The sequence below is a fragment of the Leptodactylus fuscus genome, chromosome 6 (genome assembly GCF_031893055.1).
Source record: "Leptodactylus fuscus isolate aLepFus1 chromosome 6, aLepFus1.hap2, whole genome shotgun sequence".
NCBI classification, from domain to species: domain Eukaryota; kingdom Metazoa; phylum Chordata; class Amphibia; order Anura; family Leptodactylidae; genus Leptodactylus; species Leptodactylus fuscus.
In genome coordinates this window covers 150,899,186-150,919,445 of record NC_134270.1, presented here as the reverse complement: position 1 = coordinate 150,919,445, position 20,260 = coordinate 150,899,186, and the positions used below count along the sequence as shown (strand labels likewise).

Genomic DNA, 20,260 nt, shown 5'->3' with positions numbered 1-20,260 from the left:
CTTTGCACAAAAGATGTGCAATATCTACCCCCATCTACAGCAGGACCTGGTATAGATATAAAAGTGAATGCCCTCAATATTTTGGATTATGTATATTAATGTCACGATGAGACAAGAACAACCATCTCCATGACCTGAACCGATGATGTCACCGCCAAGGCAGACCTATTATTTATACCGTACAGGCTTGGAGCTGCAGCTGAGTGACTCTATACTTGGTGTATGGCACATCACATTGTTAACATACTACTTATTTATCCTTATCCACAGTGAAGTATATGAAGGAGATATCTCCCTTCTTCAAAGGCTCCACCTCCAGTGCACCAGTGAGCTGGGATGGCAGTGCACCACCTACTCCTCTCAAGAAAAGCTCCCCAGCCTTGCCTCCTCGAGATATAAAGGATGGGAAGAGCATACCACTGAAGATGTGTTATGTATCCCGCACATTCTTACCTGCCGATCCCGAGCCCAGGTGAGGAGAGAAATAAGTAACCCTATGCGGAGCATACATAGATCCTGAATAGTAAGGGGACCCTTGATGATGCTGGTTGATACCTCATAGGGTTGCAACTCTTTTAAACCAACCAAAAATAATGGTCACGTTTATATGGGTAAAAGCAGGTATGGTTTTGTGGGTGTGGGTACAGGATGAGGTGATGAGGATATGGGTGACTCCAAGGATCTGACAATTGCCAGGGTCTGGGGTTGCTAGGTGGGGTGGAATAGACACAAAAGTCCAGATTCTTTAGTCCAAAACAAAGGTAGAGTTTATTTTCACTCAAAAAGGTAGTGCAGCAACAAAAGGGAACAATACAGAAATAAATACCTGCCCGGCTAGGCTCTAACTAAACACAGAATAGGTTACCTCACCTAGAATCACAGAAATCCAAAAGCCAGTAGAATCATTCAGGACACAGCTCCAAAAATATGACCCATTTCTTTGGCTTCCCAGCCAAACTCTGCCCCCAGTCTGCTGCTGGAGCTAGCTTCTTAAGCCTCCTTGAGGAGGAGACTCTCAACAGCTGAGTCGCTGCCAGAACATCCCCAAAGTGTGGACTGGAGGGGGGTGGAATGACAGGTCCCACTACCAACCTACCTGCCATTCCTAAAAATCCAGCCCAGTAACCGGAACTTTGAAATAACCCACAGCAGACAATAGTTATCTGCTGAGAAACGTTCTTTCTGGAGTTTTCTCATCTCACTCACCTTAATAGTCTGGGTGAGATGTACACCCCCTCCATTACCTGGCCGGCCATCGGCTTACACAATGTAATAGTGGGATGGGGCTTCTTGGGTAGCCCAATAACGTACAATCCTGTAGACAACACTTCAAGCATCAAGAAAACAAAAAAAGAGAGATGTCTCGTAGTCCTCTGACACCAACTTGGTTCATTTTCCCTAAATTTGAGGTAGAGCTGGATACACATAGGGAACCCATCCAGATATGATCGGGACTGGCAAACCAATCTCCCCCTTCCTGTAAATAAAATTTCCTAAAAATGACTGGCATTTAATATGGCTGGTCGAAATGAAATACTCGCACCGACCTCCAGAGCGTAATACCAACTGAACACAAACCTGACACATACCGTATATACAGAAGTGACATTATTTACATATATTGGTACATATATGATATCTTTATATTATATACGTATATACAATACAGGCACCTATTATACATACTGTATACAGGAACTTATTTCATAATAAACTAAGTACAAAAGTTCCCTGAATTTTTAAAGCATGGAGCAATATATAGGTGGCCACTAGAGATGAGCGAGTAGTATTCGATCGATTAGGTATTCAAAATACTCGTACTCGCTCATCTCTAGTAGCCACATATCAGCCCACGCAGGGGCCTTGATGTTTTAAGGTGATTTGTGTGTCTTGCACTATATTTTATGACACGTGCTGTACTGTAATGTGGTTTGGTATGATGTGGCTATAGCGTTATGGTTATAATGGTATGTATACATATGTATATACACACATACATATATTTATCTACAGTACCCACACCTTATACATACTGCTTATAAAGATACTTACTACATAGATTTACACTGCTTGCAGAAATCTCTCTAGTACATAGAAATATATAGAGACGTGTACACATACAGTATTTAGTGACCCAAAGAGAGCACGTATGAGACACAATGTGGACAGAGGTAAAGCAGACTGGACAGATCATGGCACATCAATGAAAGGCCTCCCAGTGATCAATGTGTTACATGCATTAAACGGAACCCATTGAAGTCAATGGGATTCTGTTTTGCAGCGCAGATCCTTACGTGAGTTACCGTGCAAGAATCAGTGCCGCGTTACAACGTGTGAACGCCCTCTTATACTGTGTGGGGGCCAGAAAACGGCGTATATCCTAGTCAAAATCTTGCCATGGGGTTCCTGTCTTTTCTAGTTATACCTCTGTATATACTGTATATACAGTATATATATATATATATATATATATATATATACTCACACACTCTGGTATTACTTGGTTGTGATAAGAGGTAAGGACTATTAACCCTTACAGCCCTACGCCCCTTTACCTGCAGATGCAGAGCACATTCCTTTCTGTGCACAGATCTTGGCCCCTGGAAGGACGAGCTGCGACTTGCTGCCTAAACTTTATATCATGTATAGTATGACAGATTCTAATAAGCCATATTAACCCATACATGCCCCAACAATAATAAAAAGCCATTCTGTCCATGTCAAGGTCTGCTTCAGGAGAGCATAGGGGGCTGTAGTCTTTCAGGTGGTGGCATTCTAGTATCTAGTTAGGTCAGTATGTGGCTCTGTATCTGTAGGAATAGACAAATATTACCATCTGGGAAAGCTGGGTGATATGTTGCTGCACTTGTGCATAGGGAAGCATTGTGCAGGTCCGCACTGTCCATGGCCAAGGATTATTGGACCACCCTGAACTGGACCGCTTCTTCTAAGGGCCCTATAGCAGGCACCTTGGTTGTGATACATATGTCCTTGGATCATGTGTAACCATCACCTTCTGACTGTAAATCTACTGCATGAAGCACATTTAAAAAAAAATATATTTCTTATTATATTCCACAAAAATTTCCAGAAATAATACCTATGTGGTTTTCATCAATTTCCATCCTATTTTTTATCAGGTCCCTGTCATGGGATCTCTCCTGTTACCTGGTTAGGAAGCCAAATATTGTTGCAGTTCACAGCACAAGAGGAATGAGGATATAATCCATCCAGTGCTCTTTAGAGGGGATAAATGGCATATCCTATGAGCTACCCATACGTGTTAGTATATGCTGGCAGACTCTGATATTTTCAGTAGCTTCGCTTAATGTTTATACATAGAGGCAAAAGTCTTAGGTCATTAATCATTTAAAGAAAAAAAGAAATCAGGGCTGTGTCTTACCACTTTGTAGGGCTTTTCGTGGAGGTACAAGATCTATCCTCCGGACCATGAGGTGAATTCAGTTGAAGAGATGAAATGATAAGACGATCTGCAAACGCTCCACAGCCTTTAAAACATTCAATCCTTTATTCCATATTAGTTAAAAACGAAAGTTCACAAAAAAGGGTGTCCGTCAGAAATCACACATGGTGCGTTAAAAAGAGACGTCTCTTTTTAACGCACCATGTGTGATTTCTGACGGACACCCTTTTTTGAGAACTTTCGTTTTTAACTAATATGGAATAAAGGATTGAATGTTTTAAAGGCTCTGGAGCGTTTGCAGATCGTCTTTTCATTTCATCTCTTCAATTAATCATTTAAGCTGATCGCTGATATATAGGTTTATATGAAGCTGAGCTCTGTGATATAGGGTTATATGATAGAGGGGGAGAAGCTGAGCTCTGTACTGTGACATCACTGTGTGTATAATCCCTATACTATGACATCACTGTGTGTATAATCCCTATACTATGACATGACTGTGCACATTATTCCTCTACTATCCCTATAACTATAATGGTTTCCTTTCCTGTGTGTATTTTCTGTAGATATCTGGAGATCTGCTCAGCAGATGGAAGAGATGTTCTTTTCCTCCGAGCAAAAGATGAGGGTACGGCCCAGTCCTGGTTTAGTGCCATTCATGCCAATGTCAATGCTTTGATACCACGGGTCCGAGATGATGTCAAACAGCTTGTGGGCAAAGATGTTAAGCACATGGGTTGGCTGACAGAGCAGGTACGGCTCCTGTGTGACGTGCGGGGCTTATCACCAGGTACAGGAGTTGGACGATCTCTCCTTTATAGATGAAATTATTCTTTCTTTCTTTTTTTTCAGCTGCCAAACGGTGAAAAACAGAAACTCTTGGCAGTTCTTACAGAGAAAGATCTTTTATTGTACAGTAGTCTTCCCCACACCAGGGACGGCTTCAGTAAACCTGTATTCTGCCACCCGCTGATCGCCACCAGGTAAGGGAAAAACGCCAATGCTAATGTGAAGATCTAAGGCCCTATTCCATGTGCGTTTGGGAGTCCACTTGGGGACCCCCAAAATGGAAACCTATGCGCATTAAAAAGCGGTTACCTGGGAAACCCGCAGACCCCATAGACTATAATGGGTCCATGTGGTTTCTGCATGAAACATGCGGAGAGAGAAGTCTTGTAAGCAGCACCTTTTTCTGCATGATTCAAGCGGAAACCACACGGACCCCATTACAGTCTATGGGGTCCATGTGGTTTCCTTAGGTAACCGCTTTTTATTGTGTATAGGTGTCCGTTCCGGAGGTCAACGGAAACCGAAAGCAGATGTGAACTTGGTCTAACACGAATGTAACCTGCTGAGAACAATCGTCAGGTTACTATTGTGGATTAGTTGCATTGTATTCTGCGCTGTTCTCTGGCACACAAAGTGTTTGTGCCCTGTAGGGGGCAGTTCGGAGCCGTTCAGAAATTGTTGGCACATTACATCCTTTGGACAGGTTCGGATACATTTGCATCTGGCACAGAATCCGACTGAGACTTTTTTGCCTGTGAGATAACAGATACTCAGTGGATCCTATTATAGACAGTAGGGTCTTGGGATCTGTTGTAGACTGTTTTTTCCATTCCTCTGGTCCTGCGAATGACCATAAGAATGGACTAAACAAAAGAGAGCGCACCTTCAATGGGGTTGTCCAAACAGAGTTGTCATGACACGGTAAAACACTAGCCTGTGGGTCCAGGTCAGCATGTGGCAGGGAAGAGATTCCCAAGTGGAAGTAAAGCCCCTTTAAGTCATTTTTTATAGATATAATGGGGCTTCCTAATATTTTGCAGGGCTACTGAGCATTTCACATTTCCTGCAGCTTTTCTGCAGCATGGTCAGCAGATTACTGGCTGTTTTATGACAGCCTGTATTCTGGAATCTGAAGCCCATTCTGCAGATTACTTGATTTCTACTCCTAATAATCTGTATAATAATATGGATAATCTTCCATTCAGTGGCATAACTAGGAATGGCGGGGCCCCGTGGCGAACTTTTGACATGCCCCCCGACCTCGACTGAAGACCTCGACCGTCCCCCCTCCTACGCATTCCTGTTTGTTCTATTATCCCCATAGTGGGCCCTACACACAGTATTATGTCCCATAGTTGCCCCTGCACACAGTATTATGCCCCATAGTGGCCCCTGCACACAGTGTTATCCCCCATAGTTGCCCCTGCACACAGTATTATGCCCCATAGTGGCCCCTGCACACAGTATTATCCCCCATAGTTGCCCCTGCACACAGTATTATGCCCCATAGTGGCCCCTGCACACATTGTTATCCCCCATAGTGGCCCCTGCACACAGTATTATCCCCCATAGTGGCCCCTGCACACAGTATTATCCCCCATAGTGGCCCCTACACACAGTATTATCCCCCATAGTGTCCCCTGCACACAGTATTACGTCCCACTGTGGACACCCATAAACAATTATTATACTCTGGGGTCTTTTCAGACCCCAGAGTATAGTAATCAGAGACCCGGGGGAATAAAAACATAAAAAACTACTGTTACTTACCTGTCCTCCGGCTCCTACGCTGTCGGCCTCTGCTGTCGTCCTTCTGCAATGACGTCGGATGTCACATGACCCGGGATACAGGCTGGGTTCATGTGACGTCAGAGACGTCAGACAGCAAGGAAGGAGGCCTAGCAGGATCGTGGAGAGGTAAGTAACAGTGTTTTTTATGTTTCTTAACTCTGCCAGTTCGCCAATCATTATACTCGTCCGAAAAGACCCCCGAGTATAATGATAGCAGCGGTAACGGCTGTCACCGGGCCCCTAATGTCCCGGGCCCTGTGGTAGCTAGCTGCCTCTGCTGCTATGGCGGTAGTTACGCCACTGCTTCCATAATATAATCCCATATTCCTGGACTACCAGATGACCATCTCAGAGAACTGGTGAAAAACAGGAAAGTCTCCCACACGGAATAATAAAACACTCCAAGAGAAACATTTTCTGAGATTTGCAGTGAACAGAAATTTATATTTGGGAGAATTTCAGTTTTCTCATCGCTTGTAGGAAACTGGAATAAAAACATAAACAGTTTCTAGAATTTCATATTTTCACCATGAAAAAAAATTTGGGCTAGGATTGTGTGAATATACTGCCACCTAGTGACTGGATTAGGCTACTGCATTATGGTATATTCTTATGGGTTTTAGGGGTTTCATAATCTGCTTTATTCTGCTCCCATAGACTTGTACATTCTGGGCCTCCAAAAAGCACCTCATTGTACAACACAGAGCTGACCTTTGCCCTCCGCTCCGGTACCCAGAAGGGGGTAGAGACACATTTGTTCAGTGTGGAGACCCAGCGAGAGCTGGCGGAGTGGACACGGGCTTTAGTAGATGGATGTCACAATGCGGCAGAACTCATACAAGAGGTGACCACAGGTAGGTGTGATATGGATATTCTTAAAGGGGTGGGATACGGTTGTACAGATCTTCCTACAAAAAGAGTGTCCCTCTTTTGTAAGGACATTTCTACTTTGTCCTTAAAGGGGTATTCCCACGTCGCATACTCACCAGTCTTCGTTGCTGTAAAATCTTCTTTCTTCCGGCTTTGTTGCGTCATTGGTGGGAGGTGTTACATATGCAAAGCCAGCGGCGAGATGCCGCCGGCCCTGCGTGCGTGCTCATAGATGGTGAGACCAGTCTAGCCTTCACAATGCCAATACAGAAGGCTGTAATAGAGAGGTGGATGCCGGGGAGGGTTAGACGCCGGCACAGATGCCTGCAACATCGCTATGCTCCTGCTCTGCATGAAGCCAGCAGCGGCAGGAGCAATGCTGCTACTCCGCTCCCCCTCCCCGGAATAGCAGCATCGCTCCTGCCGCTGCTGGCAGGAGCATAGCGATGTTGCAGGCATCTGTGCCGGCGTCTAACCCTCCCTGGCATCCGCCTCTCTATTACAGCGGATGCCGGGTCTGTATTGGTGGCCCCTTCCCCCCAAAGGGTAAACTACCCCCCCCCCCCATCCAGGCTCGCTCCCTGCACTTAGCCACTCCTCCCTCCCCCCTGAGAGCAGCAGATACATCACTTGACTTATGACCAGATAAGTCAAGGGATGTGTCCCAAAAAAATGAATAAAGTAAGATATGGACAAACAAAGCAGTTTTGCTGAAGCAGTGTATTTAGGAAAAGTCTTACATCCACATTAACCAGCAGTATAGATAGGATCCTTGTGATGGGACAACCCCTTTAAATATAAGATTCCAACATATAGAACAGGCAATAATTTGGTGCAAGAACAGCGCCACATCTGTTACTGGTTGTGTCGGGTATTGCAGCACGTCTCCATTTAAGTGAATGGGACTGAACTACAATGCCAGCTTGGATTAGCTAGCAGCCAAATGTTCTAATCCTATAAAATGCTTTTATATCAAAGGCTAAAAGACGTAAAGGGTTTGGTAGTTTATCTACAGCAGGGGTAGGGAACGTACGGCTCTCCAGCTGTTGCAAAACTACAACTCCCAGCATGCATACTGGCTCTGCTGTTCTTGGAACTCTCATGGAAATGAATGGAACATGTTGGGAGTTGTAGTTTCATCGCAGCTGGAGAGCCAAAGGTTCCCTATCCCTGATCTACAGTATGAAGGTAGGGCCTCCATATTGGATTTCATAAATGACTCTCATAGTTCAGCAGCTATGTCCAGGCAGTTGAATAACCATGAACATGTGGCCAAAAACTGCACCTTCACCCTGATTCTTCTTGTCTGTTCCCAGCGTGTACATGGGGAGGTAAAGAGTGCGCGCTTTCCATACACATTGACCAAGGATTCACTCTGTTCACTGAAGAACCTGGACTAAACAGGGTCATCCATCTCCACAAACCCTTTGAGAGACTTCGGATGTCTTCTGACGATGGAACCAGAATGTTGTATCTGGACTTTGGCAAACCGGAAGGAGAAATTGTACGTAAAGTGCGGAATTCATCAGTATTGCATTGCATTGATCCTTCTAGTGTTCCTTATACTCCCTTGACTTATCCTATAACTCATATGCATGCATTTATTAGGGATTTATTTTGGTTTGTTTCTTTTTTCTTCTAGCAACTGGACCTTCATTCTTGTCCCAAAACCATCGTCTTCATCATTCACTCTTTTCTGTCAGCCAAGATATCTCGTCTTGGTCTTTTATCTTAAATGGAAGAGTCTGGAGAGGATGACGTGGTCCATGCACTAACCCAACCTGAAAGAAGAAGAGATTGACCGATAGGCTATGTAACTGTGGATGGTGGTATAGCTACAGGTTACCGTACTAACCACTCCGTGGAAGATGGCTACGTGGTGCGTGAACTTCTCTCCCAGCAATATAGTGCCTTATGCCTAGTTTGAGTTTGATGTCCACTTTTGTAAAGAGAGATGTTCTCGCCCGGAGGAGACCGAACTGTCCGTGCCTTCAGCCGAATCTTACAACCAAGTGTCCTCGGCACAAGCTGCAGGAATACATAGTAGTCTATGCCGGAATCTTATTTTCACTCTTGACTCGATTTGTGGTTTTTATTCTAAGTATATATAAAGATATATATATGTATATCCATACAGAGTTCAGAGCAGATATATTTAATTTTTATTACAGTCAAAACTCTGCGTTTGACAAGATTGAATAGTCCAATAAATCTTTGGTCCATATGAGGTGGCAGCTTTCTACTGGCTGGCAGGATTTGCTTGCCATATATTCGTATTGGTCATGTATAAAGGGGTCTTGATGATCAGCACATGATGGGCAGTCAAGGCAGCCATTTTGGGGGCAGAATCAAAATTTAAGAATATAGAGAATATTAAAATATAATGTTAAGACTTTCGATGATGGGACTCCCTTTGTATTGCAGTTTAGCTCTATTTAAAGGGAACCTGTCGCATGAAAAATTATGTTCAGTCTGTAGGCATCATGTTATAGAACAGGAGGAGCCGAGCAGATTGATATATAGGTTTATGGGAAAAGATTCAGTATAACTTGTGCTTTATTGGTTGAAATCTCCGCCATTTCTAGGTTGAGAAGTCTAAGGGGCGGTCCTTTCAGTGATTGACACCTATCTCTGTACGCACAGTCAGTGAAAGAACCGCCCCCAAAGATTTCAATGGATAAATGACAGGTTATACTGAATCTTTTCCCATAAACCTATATATCAATCCGCTCGGCTCCTCCTGCTCTATAACATGATGCCTGTAGATTGTACAGAATTTTTCAAGTGACAGGTTCCCTTTAAGTGAACAGCATTGAGTTCCTATACCAGAAAGAGCTCATGGGCTGGAGTGGGTCAATATCTAGGGAAAAACAGACTCTTTTTGTAATCCTGAGCAACCTCTTTAAGGCCTATCTTCACTCAAATGCCAACCTGATCCAGGATGCTGAGATTATCTTTGTAACAGTCTGGTCATGGGCAAATTTCTTTTTCTTGCTTAAAGAGATCCTATCATTAAAAGTACTTTTTTTGTCCCTAACACGTAGGAATAGCCTTAAGAAAGGCTATTCTTCTCCTACCTTTAGATGTCTTCTCCAGGCTGCCGTTCGGTATATAATCCGGTTTTCATCGGTATGCAAATGAGTTCTCTCGCAGCACTGGGGGCATCCCCAATGCTGCGAGAGAACTCTCCAGCTCCGCCTCCATCTTCTTCTGGAACGGGTCTTCTTCACGTCTTCTTCCGGTGTTGGCTTCAAACTTCTAGGCTTAGGGCCTAGGGCAAAGCCGACTGCCCATGCCTGGCGGACACAAGAAAATGGCCACTTACAATAGACACAGGGAGAGGCCATTCCTGAAGAAGATGGAGGCGGCGCTGGAGAGTTCTCTCGCAGCATTGGGGACGCCCCCAGTGCTTTTTGAGTGTTGGGGCCCGCCCCAGTGTTGTGAGAGAACTCATTTGCATACCGAAGAAAACCAGATTATATACCGAATGGCGCCGCAGAGAAGACATCTAACGGTAGGAGAAGATTAGCTTTTCTTAAGACTATTCCAACATGTTAGGGACAAAAAAATGCCTTTTAATGATAGTATCCCTTTAAGAAAGTTATGGCTCAGAAGAGTTGAAAAGGATGTCTCTATTTTGCCAACCTACTGTCCATGTTAGAACCTACAAACAACATCATAGATCTTAGCGTCTTGGAGACCTGTCAGAATGATGGTAGGTTTTTCATGGAGTTAGGACTCACCTTTAGGCCTCATGTATACAGCTGTATTATGACATTCTTAATATGATGCCCATTGGGGGCCCACCTGTATCCCTGCCATGACCATGCAGCTATTCAAGTAAGTTGGACCATCTTAAGACGTACAGAGATTATTTGTGATGGTTTTCAAACTTTTATGAAGTGTCGTGCAACAAAAAAAATAGAGGCTATATAGGTACGGTACTCACTAGGAGGTCATATACTTGGGTCCCCTACAAACCTTTGCTGTGCTCACGAGGCCTACATGTATACAACTCCTACAGAAAAAGTATAAAGGTGTAAGAATTGCGCTGTATTATTATAAGTGTCATAAAGCAATAAGTATATATATATATATATATATATATATATATATATATATACACAGCGCTACAGAGGATATGGAAAGAGGCTGTCACATTATACTGTCCATTGCTCACGGCTCTATTCTGATGTTATAAATTCTAAACCCGTTGTTAACCGCACAATAACTATTTTCTCTGGTTTGTTATAATTATAAATAAGCCAATAATAAAAATTGTTTCCAAAATTTTGTTTAATATTTAAGATTTTTTTTTTTCTCATTAAGTTTATTTGAATTTTATACAAAGCATAGTGGATTATAGGGGGACAAAAACATGGGCTAGATAAGCCTTAGTACACATGGGGTGTTTTTGTGGCTTTATATACCCCCCCCTTTCCTAAAATATGTGAAAATTTTGCAGGACTGAAGGTGTGCCTATATCTGAACACTGTGCAGGGACTCATTCATTTTATTAAGGAGCCTGGACTAGGCTCATAGTCTCCAACATGGATGCGTGATAATATATAGATGTGTGTATGGGGACATAAGAAAATAATGGGTCAGTGGGCTAGTGACTAAGGCCTTATCCATGTGACAGTGCACTAAGACTAGATTCACACGACCGAGGTGCAAAACTATTTTTTACGTCCGTCTTGCACCCGTTTGTCTTCCATCTTTAACTGCTCCTCTAGGTTCACACTAGTGTTTGAGCTTCTGTTCTTCAGGTCTGCATGGGAACCCGAAAGACGGAGACCCTATTTGCTTAAAAAGGTTTACACGTGAAAACCCGCTGACCCCATAGACCATAATGGAGTCCTCAAGGTTTCCGCCAGGTTTCAGTATAAAACCGGCGGTGAGAAGAGTCCTCCTTGCAAAGTCCTCTGCCAATTTTAGGTGCAGTGGAGTCCAGCCTTAGTTTTTGTTTGCATTTTTTTTTTTTTACCTGACCCACTCATCCATTTTTAACATCAATGAATCTGATACATTACCCACAATGGGATGTTAAAATCTGACTCACAGACTTGTATTGAATCCATCAGGCCGGAACAAGCGACAAGAATTGACCTGATTTTTAATTGATGTTAAATGTTACATGTCCATTATTCATGGGGCCCGCGGCCTTGAAGATTTGGCTTGTGCATGTCCGTTTTTGTATCCGTTTTGTTCCATTTGTCTGATTCTGATGGCCAAGAGTCATCCATTTTTATAAAAAAAAAGTTGAATTTCATTAGGCTGTTCTTTTTGATCCAACCCCCTAATCCATTTTTTAACAGGCATAAAACAGGTTTTTATGACAGCCATGATAAATGGTCCGTTAAATTAAGATGGGTATGTTGCACCTTAAAGAGCACCTGTTCGTATTCTAGACTATGTTTTTTTTTTACTCAATTCTTGTATTCCCTGTATCCATTTTGTTCCCTATACCTAGCAGTTTTATCCCATAAATATCTGGGACCTACGTACCAGAACAGGAGCCACGTAACCACTGCTGCCATAGTGGTAGCAACCCATATTCACCTCTCTCCATTGACTTCACCATGTGGCCTCAGTACACAGTATTATGTCCCCATAGTGGCCCCAGTACACAGTATTATGTCCCCATAGTGGCCCCTGCACACAGTATTATGTCCCTTAGTGGCCCCTGCACACAGTATTATGTCCCTTAGTGGCCCCAGTACACAGTATTATCCCCCATAGTGGCCCCTGCACACAGTATTATGTCCCTTAGTGGCCCCAGTACACAGTATTATCCCCCATAGTGGCCCCTGCACACAGTATTATTCCCCATAGGGGCCCCTGCACACAGTATTATTCCCCATAGTGGCCCCTGCACACAGTATTATCCCCCATAGTGGCCCCTGCACACAGTATTATTCCCCATAGGGGCCCCTGCACACAGTATTATTCCCCATAGTGGCCCCTGCACACAGTATTATTCTCCATAGTAGCTCCTGCACACAGTATTATGTCCATTAGTGGCCCCTGCACACAGTATTATTCCCCATAGTGGCTCCTGCACACAGTATTATCCCCCATAGTGGCCCCTGCACACAGTATTATGCCCCATAGTGGCCCCTGCACACAGTATTATGTCCATTAGTGGTCCCTGCACACAGTATTATGTGCATTAGTGGCCCCTGCACACAGTATTATGTCCATTAGTGGCCCCTGCACACAGCATTATAGCCCATAGTGGACACCCATAAACAATTATTATACTCTGAAGTCTTTTCAGACCCCAGAGTATAATAATCGGAGACCCAGGGAAATAAAAACATAAAAAACTACTGTTTCTTACCTGTCCCCCGGCTCCTACGCTGTTGGCCTCCGCTGCCGTCCTTCTTCAATGACGTCGGACGTCACATGACCCGGGACGCAGGCCGGGTTCATGTGACGTCAGACAACTAGGAAGGAGGTCTAGTTTCTTACCTCTCCTGGTCCGCCAATCATTATACTTGGGGGTCCGAAAAGACCCCCTGAGTATAATGATAGCAGCGGAAGCGGCTGTCACCGGGCCCCTAATGTCCCGGGCCCTATGGCAACTGCCTCTGCTGCTATGACGGTAGTTACGCCACTGAGTGGCAGTAAGTGACAGTAAACCAATGATGGACTGATGTCGGTGACGCCAGTCTGTGTGGTAGGATTCATGTTGGTAACGCTCGCTCTTGACCACATAGGCTTCCATATTAGAATGCTCTTTAATACTTGCAGCTCCACAACAAAGGAGATTTTATTCCAACAGTAAGGAAGAAGAACAAGGAATGTCAACTGAATACAAAGTCTCTATGTACAGCAGCTCTAACGTAATAATAATGCGATATATTGTAATACAAAGCCATTAGTGACAATACTGGGCAATAAGAAGGCAGTAAAACACAGTCATATTGGCAGTATTAATAATATGACCCATAAAAAAAATGACCAGATAGAAGCCGGATACATGAGCAGGAAATGCGGAAATACAGAGTTCCCTGACACTGAATATTTCTTTTTACAATTGTCTTTTTGTTACAAGGCTTTCCTGTTCTACTATTAGCAGCTAACAAAGGAGGGAATTTATCAAGCCCCGTGCTCCACAATTCATAGAAAAAAGTTGATTTTTTTTTTTTTTTACTTTTTGGGCTTATTTGTTCATTTTATGAATTCAATAACGTTACCGGACCAAGGTGGGGATCAAAATGGGTAATGGATGCCTGTACCCAAGGGATTTAATCTAACTCATGCTAAAAACCGAAGCTGAGTTAGGGCCTCTTCACACGGAGTAAACGCGCGTGTATTTTGATGTATATTTTGACGTGTTTTTTTACACGTGTGAAAAAAATGCCGAAGAAGTCAATGGGAGTCTGATTTTTACACGTGTATTTTGCCAAAATACACGTGCGTTTAGGGTGCATTCACACGGAGTAATGTGCCATGTGACCTGGCACGTATACGCCATGTGAGATTTTGAGTGCCATATACGCTCCCATTGATTTCAATGGGAGTTAGTCTCGTATACGCCGCAAAATCACGGCCGCAAAATAACGCAGCATATACGAGACTAACTCCCATTGAAATCAATGGGAGCGTATACGGCGCTCAAAATTTCACACGGCGTATACGTGCCATGTCACGCGGCACGTTACTCCGTGTGAATGCACCCTAACTCCGTGTGAAGGGGCCCTCAGGCTGGTTTCACACAGGGTTTTTTGGTCTGGAAACTGAGGCAGAGGCCGCGTCAGTTTCCGGACCAAAAAAAAAGGTAGCTGCGACTGGATGCTGGTGCAGTGCACCAGCACCCAGTCGCACTCTCCGCTCCGGATTAGGTCCAATGAATGGTCCTAGTGGGGAAGGAGTGTCTAAAGGGGGCTTCGCGAGGCGACTCCGCCTGAAGAATGAGCATCTTACTTCTTTTTTTCCGGGAGCCGGAACAAACAGCTCCCGGGAAAACGAACTGACTAATGAAATCAATGGGAGCCGTCTTTTTGGTCAGGATTTTGAAGCAGATACGATCTCAAAATCCTGACCAAAATACCCAATGTGAACTCAGCCTTATAGCTGAAGTCTACACCAGTCCCTAACCAACATAGATTGACATAGAGTTCCACCAGACCTCCCGTGGTGTACGAAACCTATTAGGACCCGGTCCTCTTAATAATTCTAATGCATCTGCAGCCAGGGTTCACGATATTAAGACCAGAGTACAATGCTCTGGTCTTAATAAGGTCCTCCCTTGAAAAGTTGGTGGAACAATAGGCCCATCTACTTGCATATACACCAGATTTATCAGATACCACTTTTCAAAAAGTTGCAAAAATAGTTGCAATCTTACTTCTGTAATGGGGAGGCGTAGAAAGTGGAATGAAGTCTAAGGACAAATTTATCAAGCATTATATGACATTTGACAAATTTGGGGCAAATGACGCCAGTGCCTGCTCTGGCAAAACCGACTTCAAAAATTGCCCCGGTGATAAATTCCCCCCAAAGACTCTGCAAACCTCCTGACAGCGCTAAGAGAGATTTTTATGCATACCTATAGAAATGGCTGTAGTATCAGCATTATTTTGAAATACAAGTGCACCTAAGGCGGTCCCTAAAGCTGAAGTGCACCGTGCAGTGAGCTGCTTTACAACCTCTTCCGTTCCCAACTTATAAAGGAAGAACACTTGACATTCTGGGGATCTTCTAGTGAAAGATTCTTCTTTAGCAAGTGCAGCACTATTGTGTTAAAAAAAGGACAATAACTTTTTACAAAAGTTTTGGATGAATGGCGTCGTTACACCGCAGCTTGAAAGTGAAGTCCAGCTGGTAACACATTATTCCATATTATGTCCTATTCTCCTTGCAACGTCTTATCTTTGTATAGTCCATGCATACATCTTTAAAGTTTATGGTTTTTGAAGGTTACCCTTTCCATCAAATTATAGACTCAAATGTCCACCAGGCTTGAGCGTAGAAGAAGATGGAACCCATATGTGTCTCCTTGCACTATTTAGTCATCACATCATTTATTACAAGATATTGCCATACTTGGATTGGTCAGACATCTCTCGATTTGACTTTGCAATGCACAAAAAATACTCATATCTTGGTTTTCATTGCACAAAAACCGCTGGATTATATCACAAGCTTCTCTGATCTCCTCAACACTCACGCACTGTCTTGGGTCTTCAGACTTAACCACCACTGTGGATATTTCCTCAGTGCCAGCTAGTTTTGGATAAGACTCTAAACCACTGTACGAGGCTTGATCCTCTTTGGATGAAATGTGAGATCTTTGTTTTTGATTTGGATATTGTGGTCCTTTACATGTGGTTTCGAGTCCAAGTATTTCATCCTCCTCTTCCTTGATAGTAAGTGTTCGGTAGGAGATGAGACCTGTTGTTAAAGCTGTGTAATTTGCAGAGTTACTGTTGCTTTCTTGTAAAATAGGGAATGACATGTCTTCGTGAGATCTAGCTTCTGGTGGATCATGTGTGGCCGAGCAAAGAATTCGGATGCCTTCCTGTTTTTGGAAGCAGGACTTTATAGTATGAGGTGTTACTCGTAGCCATGCTTTGTTCATGGTGTAACTAGCCTCCACAAGGGATATCTCACACATTTTCTGAAGCAGAGATACCTCAGCCTTTTTACTGGTGGTGGTTTCTTCTTCCAGTCTTTCTAGAAGTAGTTCTCTGTAGAGAATACTGAATTCGTTGACCAGCTCTTCGCCAAAGTGATGGTTGGATGAAACATGTTCTTTGGGGAAAATACACAATGAGATATTTCTAAGTTTAACTTTTGGTCCAGTATTATGTGCTGTAAAGGCCAGAAGAATTTTTCTTTCCTGTCTATCAAGTTTCGCATCCCAGTTGAGAAGCCACTCTACGAGCAAACTATCGGTCATATGGCCGTTACCACTAGCTTTAAGAGACACTGGAGAAAGACAGTGAGTTCCAAGAGACCTTGAAGGAAGATTGTGAGTGACTAGTAATTTAAGTCTTTCAGTCCCATTTATGTTGCAGCAGAACCAGATGCAGACGGTTTCCTTTGGCTCGGTATTCATCCCTTGCTTGGCCAGAATTCTGAAATGAAACGGAGACCCTACAGCACAGAAAATGTCTTCCAAAGGGTAATCTTTAGCAATTCGAGCAAGCAATGCAGATCTACTTAAAACATCTACTTGGTTAGCTTGGCCACAAAGCATTGACATCATATGGTCATCCCTTTCTCCTTGAATCCGTCCACTAGAGTTGAAGTGGCTTCCAGTAATTCTTCCTTCTGCTCCACTGTTTAGTTCCAGTCTTACCATCTGTGTAGCCTTAGGTAGGAGCTTTACATACTTACCTTGACCTATACTCCCAAGCCTCCTCTCCCCTGGTAAGACTTCTGCTCTGTAGAAAAGTCGATACCTTTCTTTCCACCTCCATAACCAACCGTTTGATGGTTTAAACTGTGGGCATCCAATTTCCTTTGCAATTGCTTCAGCCTGTCTCATAAGTATAGGTCCAGAAATGGGCAACTTATTGGCTTTAGCAAAAAGTAGCCACTCCAGAAGAGCCTCGTCCACCTTGGCATGTTTAAATGGTCTATTACGTTTACGGCTTGGGTTCTCATTATGGTTCCAGCGTTCTAAAATTTCTTCCCTTTTTTTCATGACGCGGCTAATTGTTGACTGTGAAAGTCCCATGTTTCGAGCCACCGATGACTGAGATGCCTTAGGTTGTTGGAGAAGTTCTAGAATCTTCACCTTTTCTGCTAGGGTTGAGTCCCGTCTCTTCTTGTAGGTCGGTACTCGATTAACTGTATCCATCTCTAAAATAAAAAAATAAGTCAAAAATATTGTCAAATATCATTATTATACTTTAAATACGGAATTTTACAAATAAAGATGTATATTTAGAATTTTTTTTTAATATGAGAATTCTCTGTAATCTCATACCTGAGGATGCTCATAGGTATCTACGATATATGGGACCCACTTGAATTCATTGGCCATATGTGTTGCGGTATTATCAGTGGGTGAAAGCCGTAGCAGAAAGTCGAAGAGCCGGAAGGTGGGGAGGAACTTAAGGTAGAAGTTCTCTTCTCTTTCCATTGTGGGAATGTATCCTATCAATTTTGGAGCATCTTTTCTTATAATTTTGCTTTATGCAGTTCCAATGATTATCTTGGGTGAAGTTTTTAAATAAATTGACAAATGGGTGTTACCAATTGGGGATGTGTTGCTACACACTATGCCATAGATCAATCAGTGTGGACAGTGTCAGACAAATGGAATGATAATTCCAGTATCGGGTTGGCCCACCAATAGATCCTTCAGTAGGCTCAGGCTTTAGCACAATAACATTCTAAGGGAATACACCCAAATCTGGTTTATTTTGTAGGAGTTTTTGGAGAGTGGGTCCAAGAAACCTCTTTCCCATACAGGGCAACAGTTATCAATTTATAACAATTTTATTTAGAAGGAGCAACAGAGGAACAGTATAGTTTTAAGAAGTTGTAAGATGTTCCGCAATTGATACTTAAAGGGGGATGCAGGTGTCTACAAAACCAGATGCCTCAGAAGTAGTGGCTGGTCCTTATTAAAGCGTGTAAGGCTATTCAAGGGATATAGTTTGCCAGACAAACCATTCTTATGAGACTAAATTATACTCAGAGGAGATATTGTATCACTTCCTACCCACAGGCTCATACAAAAGTACATTACTTAGCATGGTAGACAGTGAACACAGCAGTATACATTCCCTAGGGTTTGTGGGAGTTTGACCTCTGACTTTAAAGGGATTCTACCATTAAACTACCTTTTTTTTCTAATTACCACGTCGGAATAGCCTTAAGAAAGGCTATTCGTCTCCTACCTTTAGACGTGGTCTCCGCCGTGCCGTTCCGTAGAAATACCGGTTTTAACCGGTATGCAAATGAGCTCTCCGGAGCAATGAGGGCGGGCCCCAGCGTTGAAAGACCGATGAGCGCATCCCCATTGCTGCCCAGAGCTCTTTCCTGCGCCGCCTCCTTCTTCTGCAGCAACTCCGCCTCTTCTGGCTTCTCTTGCTCTTGTAGTTCGATACAGGAGCATAGAGAGGCCACCCCAAAATGGCCGCCGGCTGGCTCCTGTATTGAACTGCAAGAGCGGCTACCCTAAAATGGCCACCGGCCATTTTGGGGTAGCCGCTCTTGCAGTTCAATACAGGAGCCGGCGGCCATTTTGTGGTGGCCTCTCTATGCTCCTGTATAGAACTGCAAGAGAAGCCAGAAGAGGCGGAGTTGCTGCAGAACAAAGAGGCGGCGCAGGAAAGAGCTCTGGGCAGCAATGGGGACGCACTCATCGGTGTTTCAGCGCTGGGGCCCGCCCTCATTGCTGCGGAGAGCTCATTTGCATACCGGTTAAAACCGGTATTTCTATGGAACAGCGCGGCAGAGACCACGTCTAAATGTAGGAGACGAATAGCCTTTCTTAAGGCTATTCCGACGTGGTAATTAGAAAAAAAGGTAGTTTAATGGTAGGATCCCTTTAAAGGAAGTGACATCACGTCACTTCACATGATGTCACTTCCTGAGATGAAGAAATCAGCCATGTTTTCTAATCCTGCACAAAACCTTTAAGTACATTTCTGGATTTGCATACATGTTTGCAGAGTTGTAACTTGAGTCTCCTGTGCTCCAATGCAAAATCTTTAATACGGACATCCTACTACAATAAGTCATTTATAATAGGGCATCTTCTTATGCGGCAAAAAGGCCTTTTGGGCTTTATCAGGCACCAAAGCACATGTGTGACTGTTCTCCTGTGCAACCCCTGCAATGTTCTAGACAATAAAGCTGTGCCAGGTATTTGCTATGTCACTACTCCTCTAATCTAGAAGAGAGGTGGCCCAAAACGAAATTTGTGAAAATGGGTTCTGTATATGACCTATACCTGCCAATTCCCCTAGATTGGGCTGCTGGGTCACATTATATGTGATATCAGCACTTTATGTGCAGGTGGCATCAGAAAAAGAGAGCATGACCAGCACATTTTGTGCCCATGTCACAAAAGGGGGTGCATGAAGCTTGGCATGGACATGTCTCTAATTTCGGGGGTACCTTGGGTGCACATGGAAACCTGCTACTAGTAGCTAGGTCTTTGTTGAGACAACGACATTAGTGGTGACTTACAAGACGGGAAGCAGAAATAGAACTATTTGATATCAGTCAACCCGGACACCCATCTTTAGTCAGCTGTTTTTGGGGTCCTTGTTTGGCTTGGTATTGGCTAGCCATCTGAGATGCTCTTGATGCAGCTCGGGAGGGGGGGGGGGGGGCTACTGGTTTTCATCAAAGTGGCCCACATGGCTTAAGGGCCACTATTTGTGAGATGAAACCAGTAGTTCCAGAACACAG

General features: G+C 43.6%; 1 protein-coding gene across 1 annotated transcript in view; it reads left to right on the top strand.

Annotated features, from left to right (window-relative positions):
• The window catches only part of SNTA1 (syntrophin alpha 1), a 39,918-nt gene extending 28,754 nt beyond the window's left edge, over positions 1 to 11,164 (top strand). The window contains exons 3-8 of the mRNA XM_075277566.1: positions 271 to 472; positions 3,991 to 4,177; positions 4,277 to 4,407; positions 6,662 to 6,858; positions 8,191 to 8,378; positions 8,517 to 11,164. Coding sequence (XP_075133667.1) covers positions 271 to 472; positions 3,991 to 4,177; positions 4,277 to 4,407; positions 6,662 to 6,858; positions 8,191 to 8,378; positions 8,517 to 8,609 — 998 coding nt within the window. The 3' untranslated portion in view covers positions 8,610 to 11,164. The remainder of the gene's footprint in view (positions 1 to 270; positions 473 to 3,990; positions 4,178 to 4,276; positions 4,408 to 6,661; positions 6,859 to 8,190; positions 8,379 to 8,516) is intronic.
• The last annotated feature ends 9,096 nt before the right edge of the window (positions 11,165 to 20,260 follow it).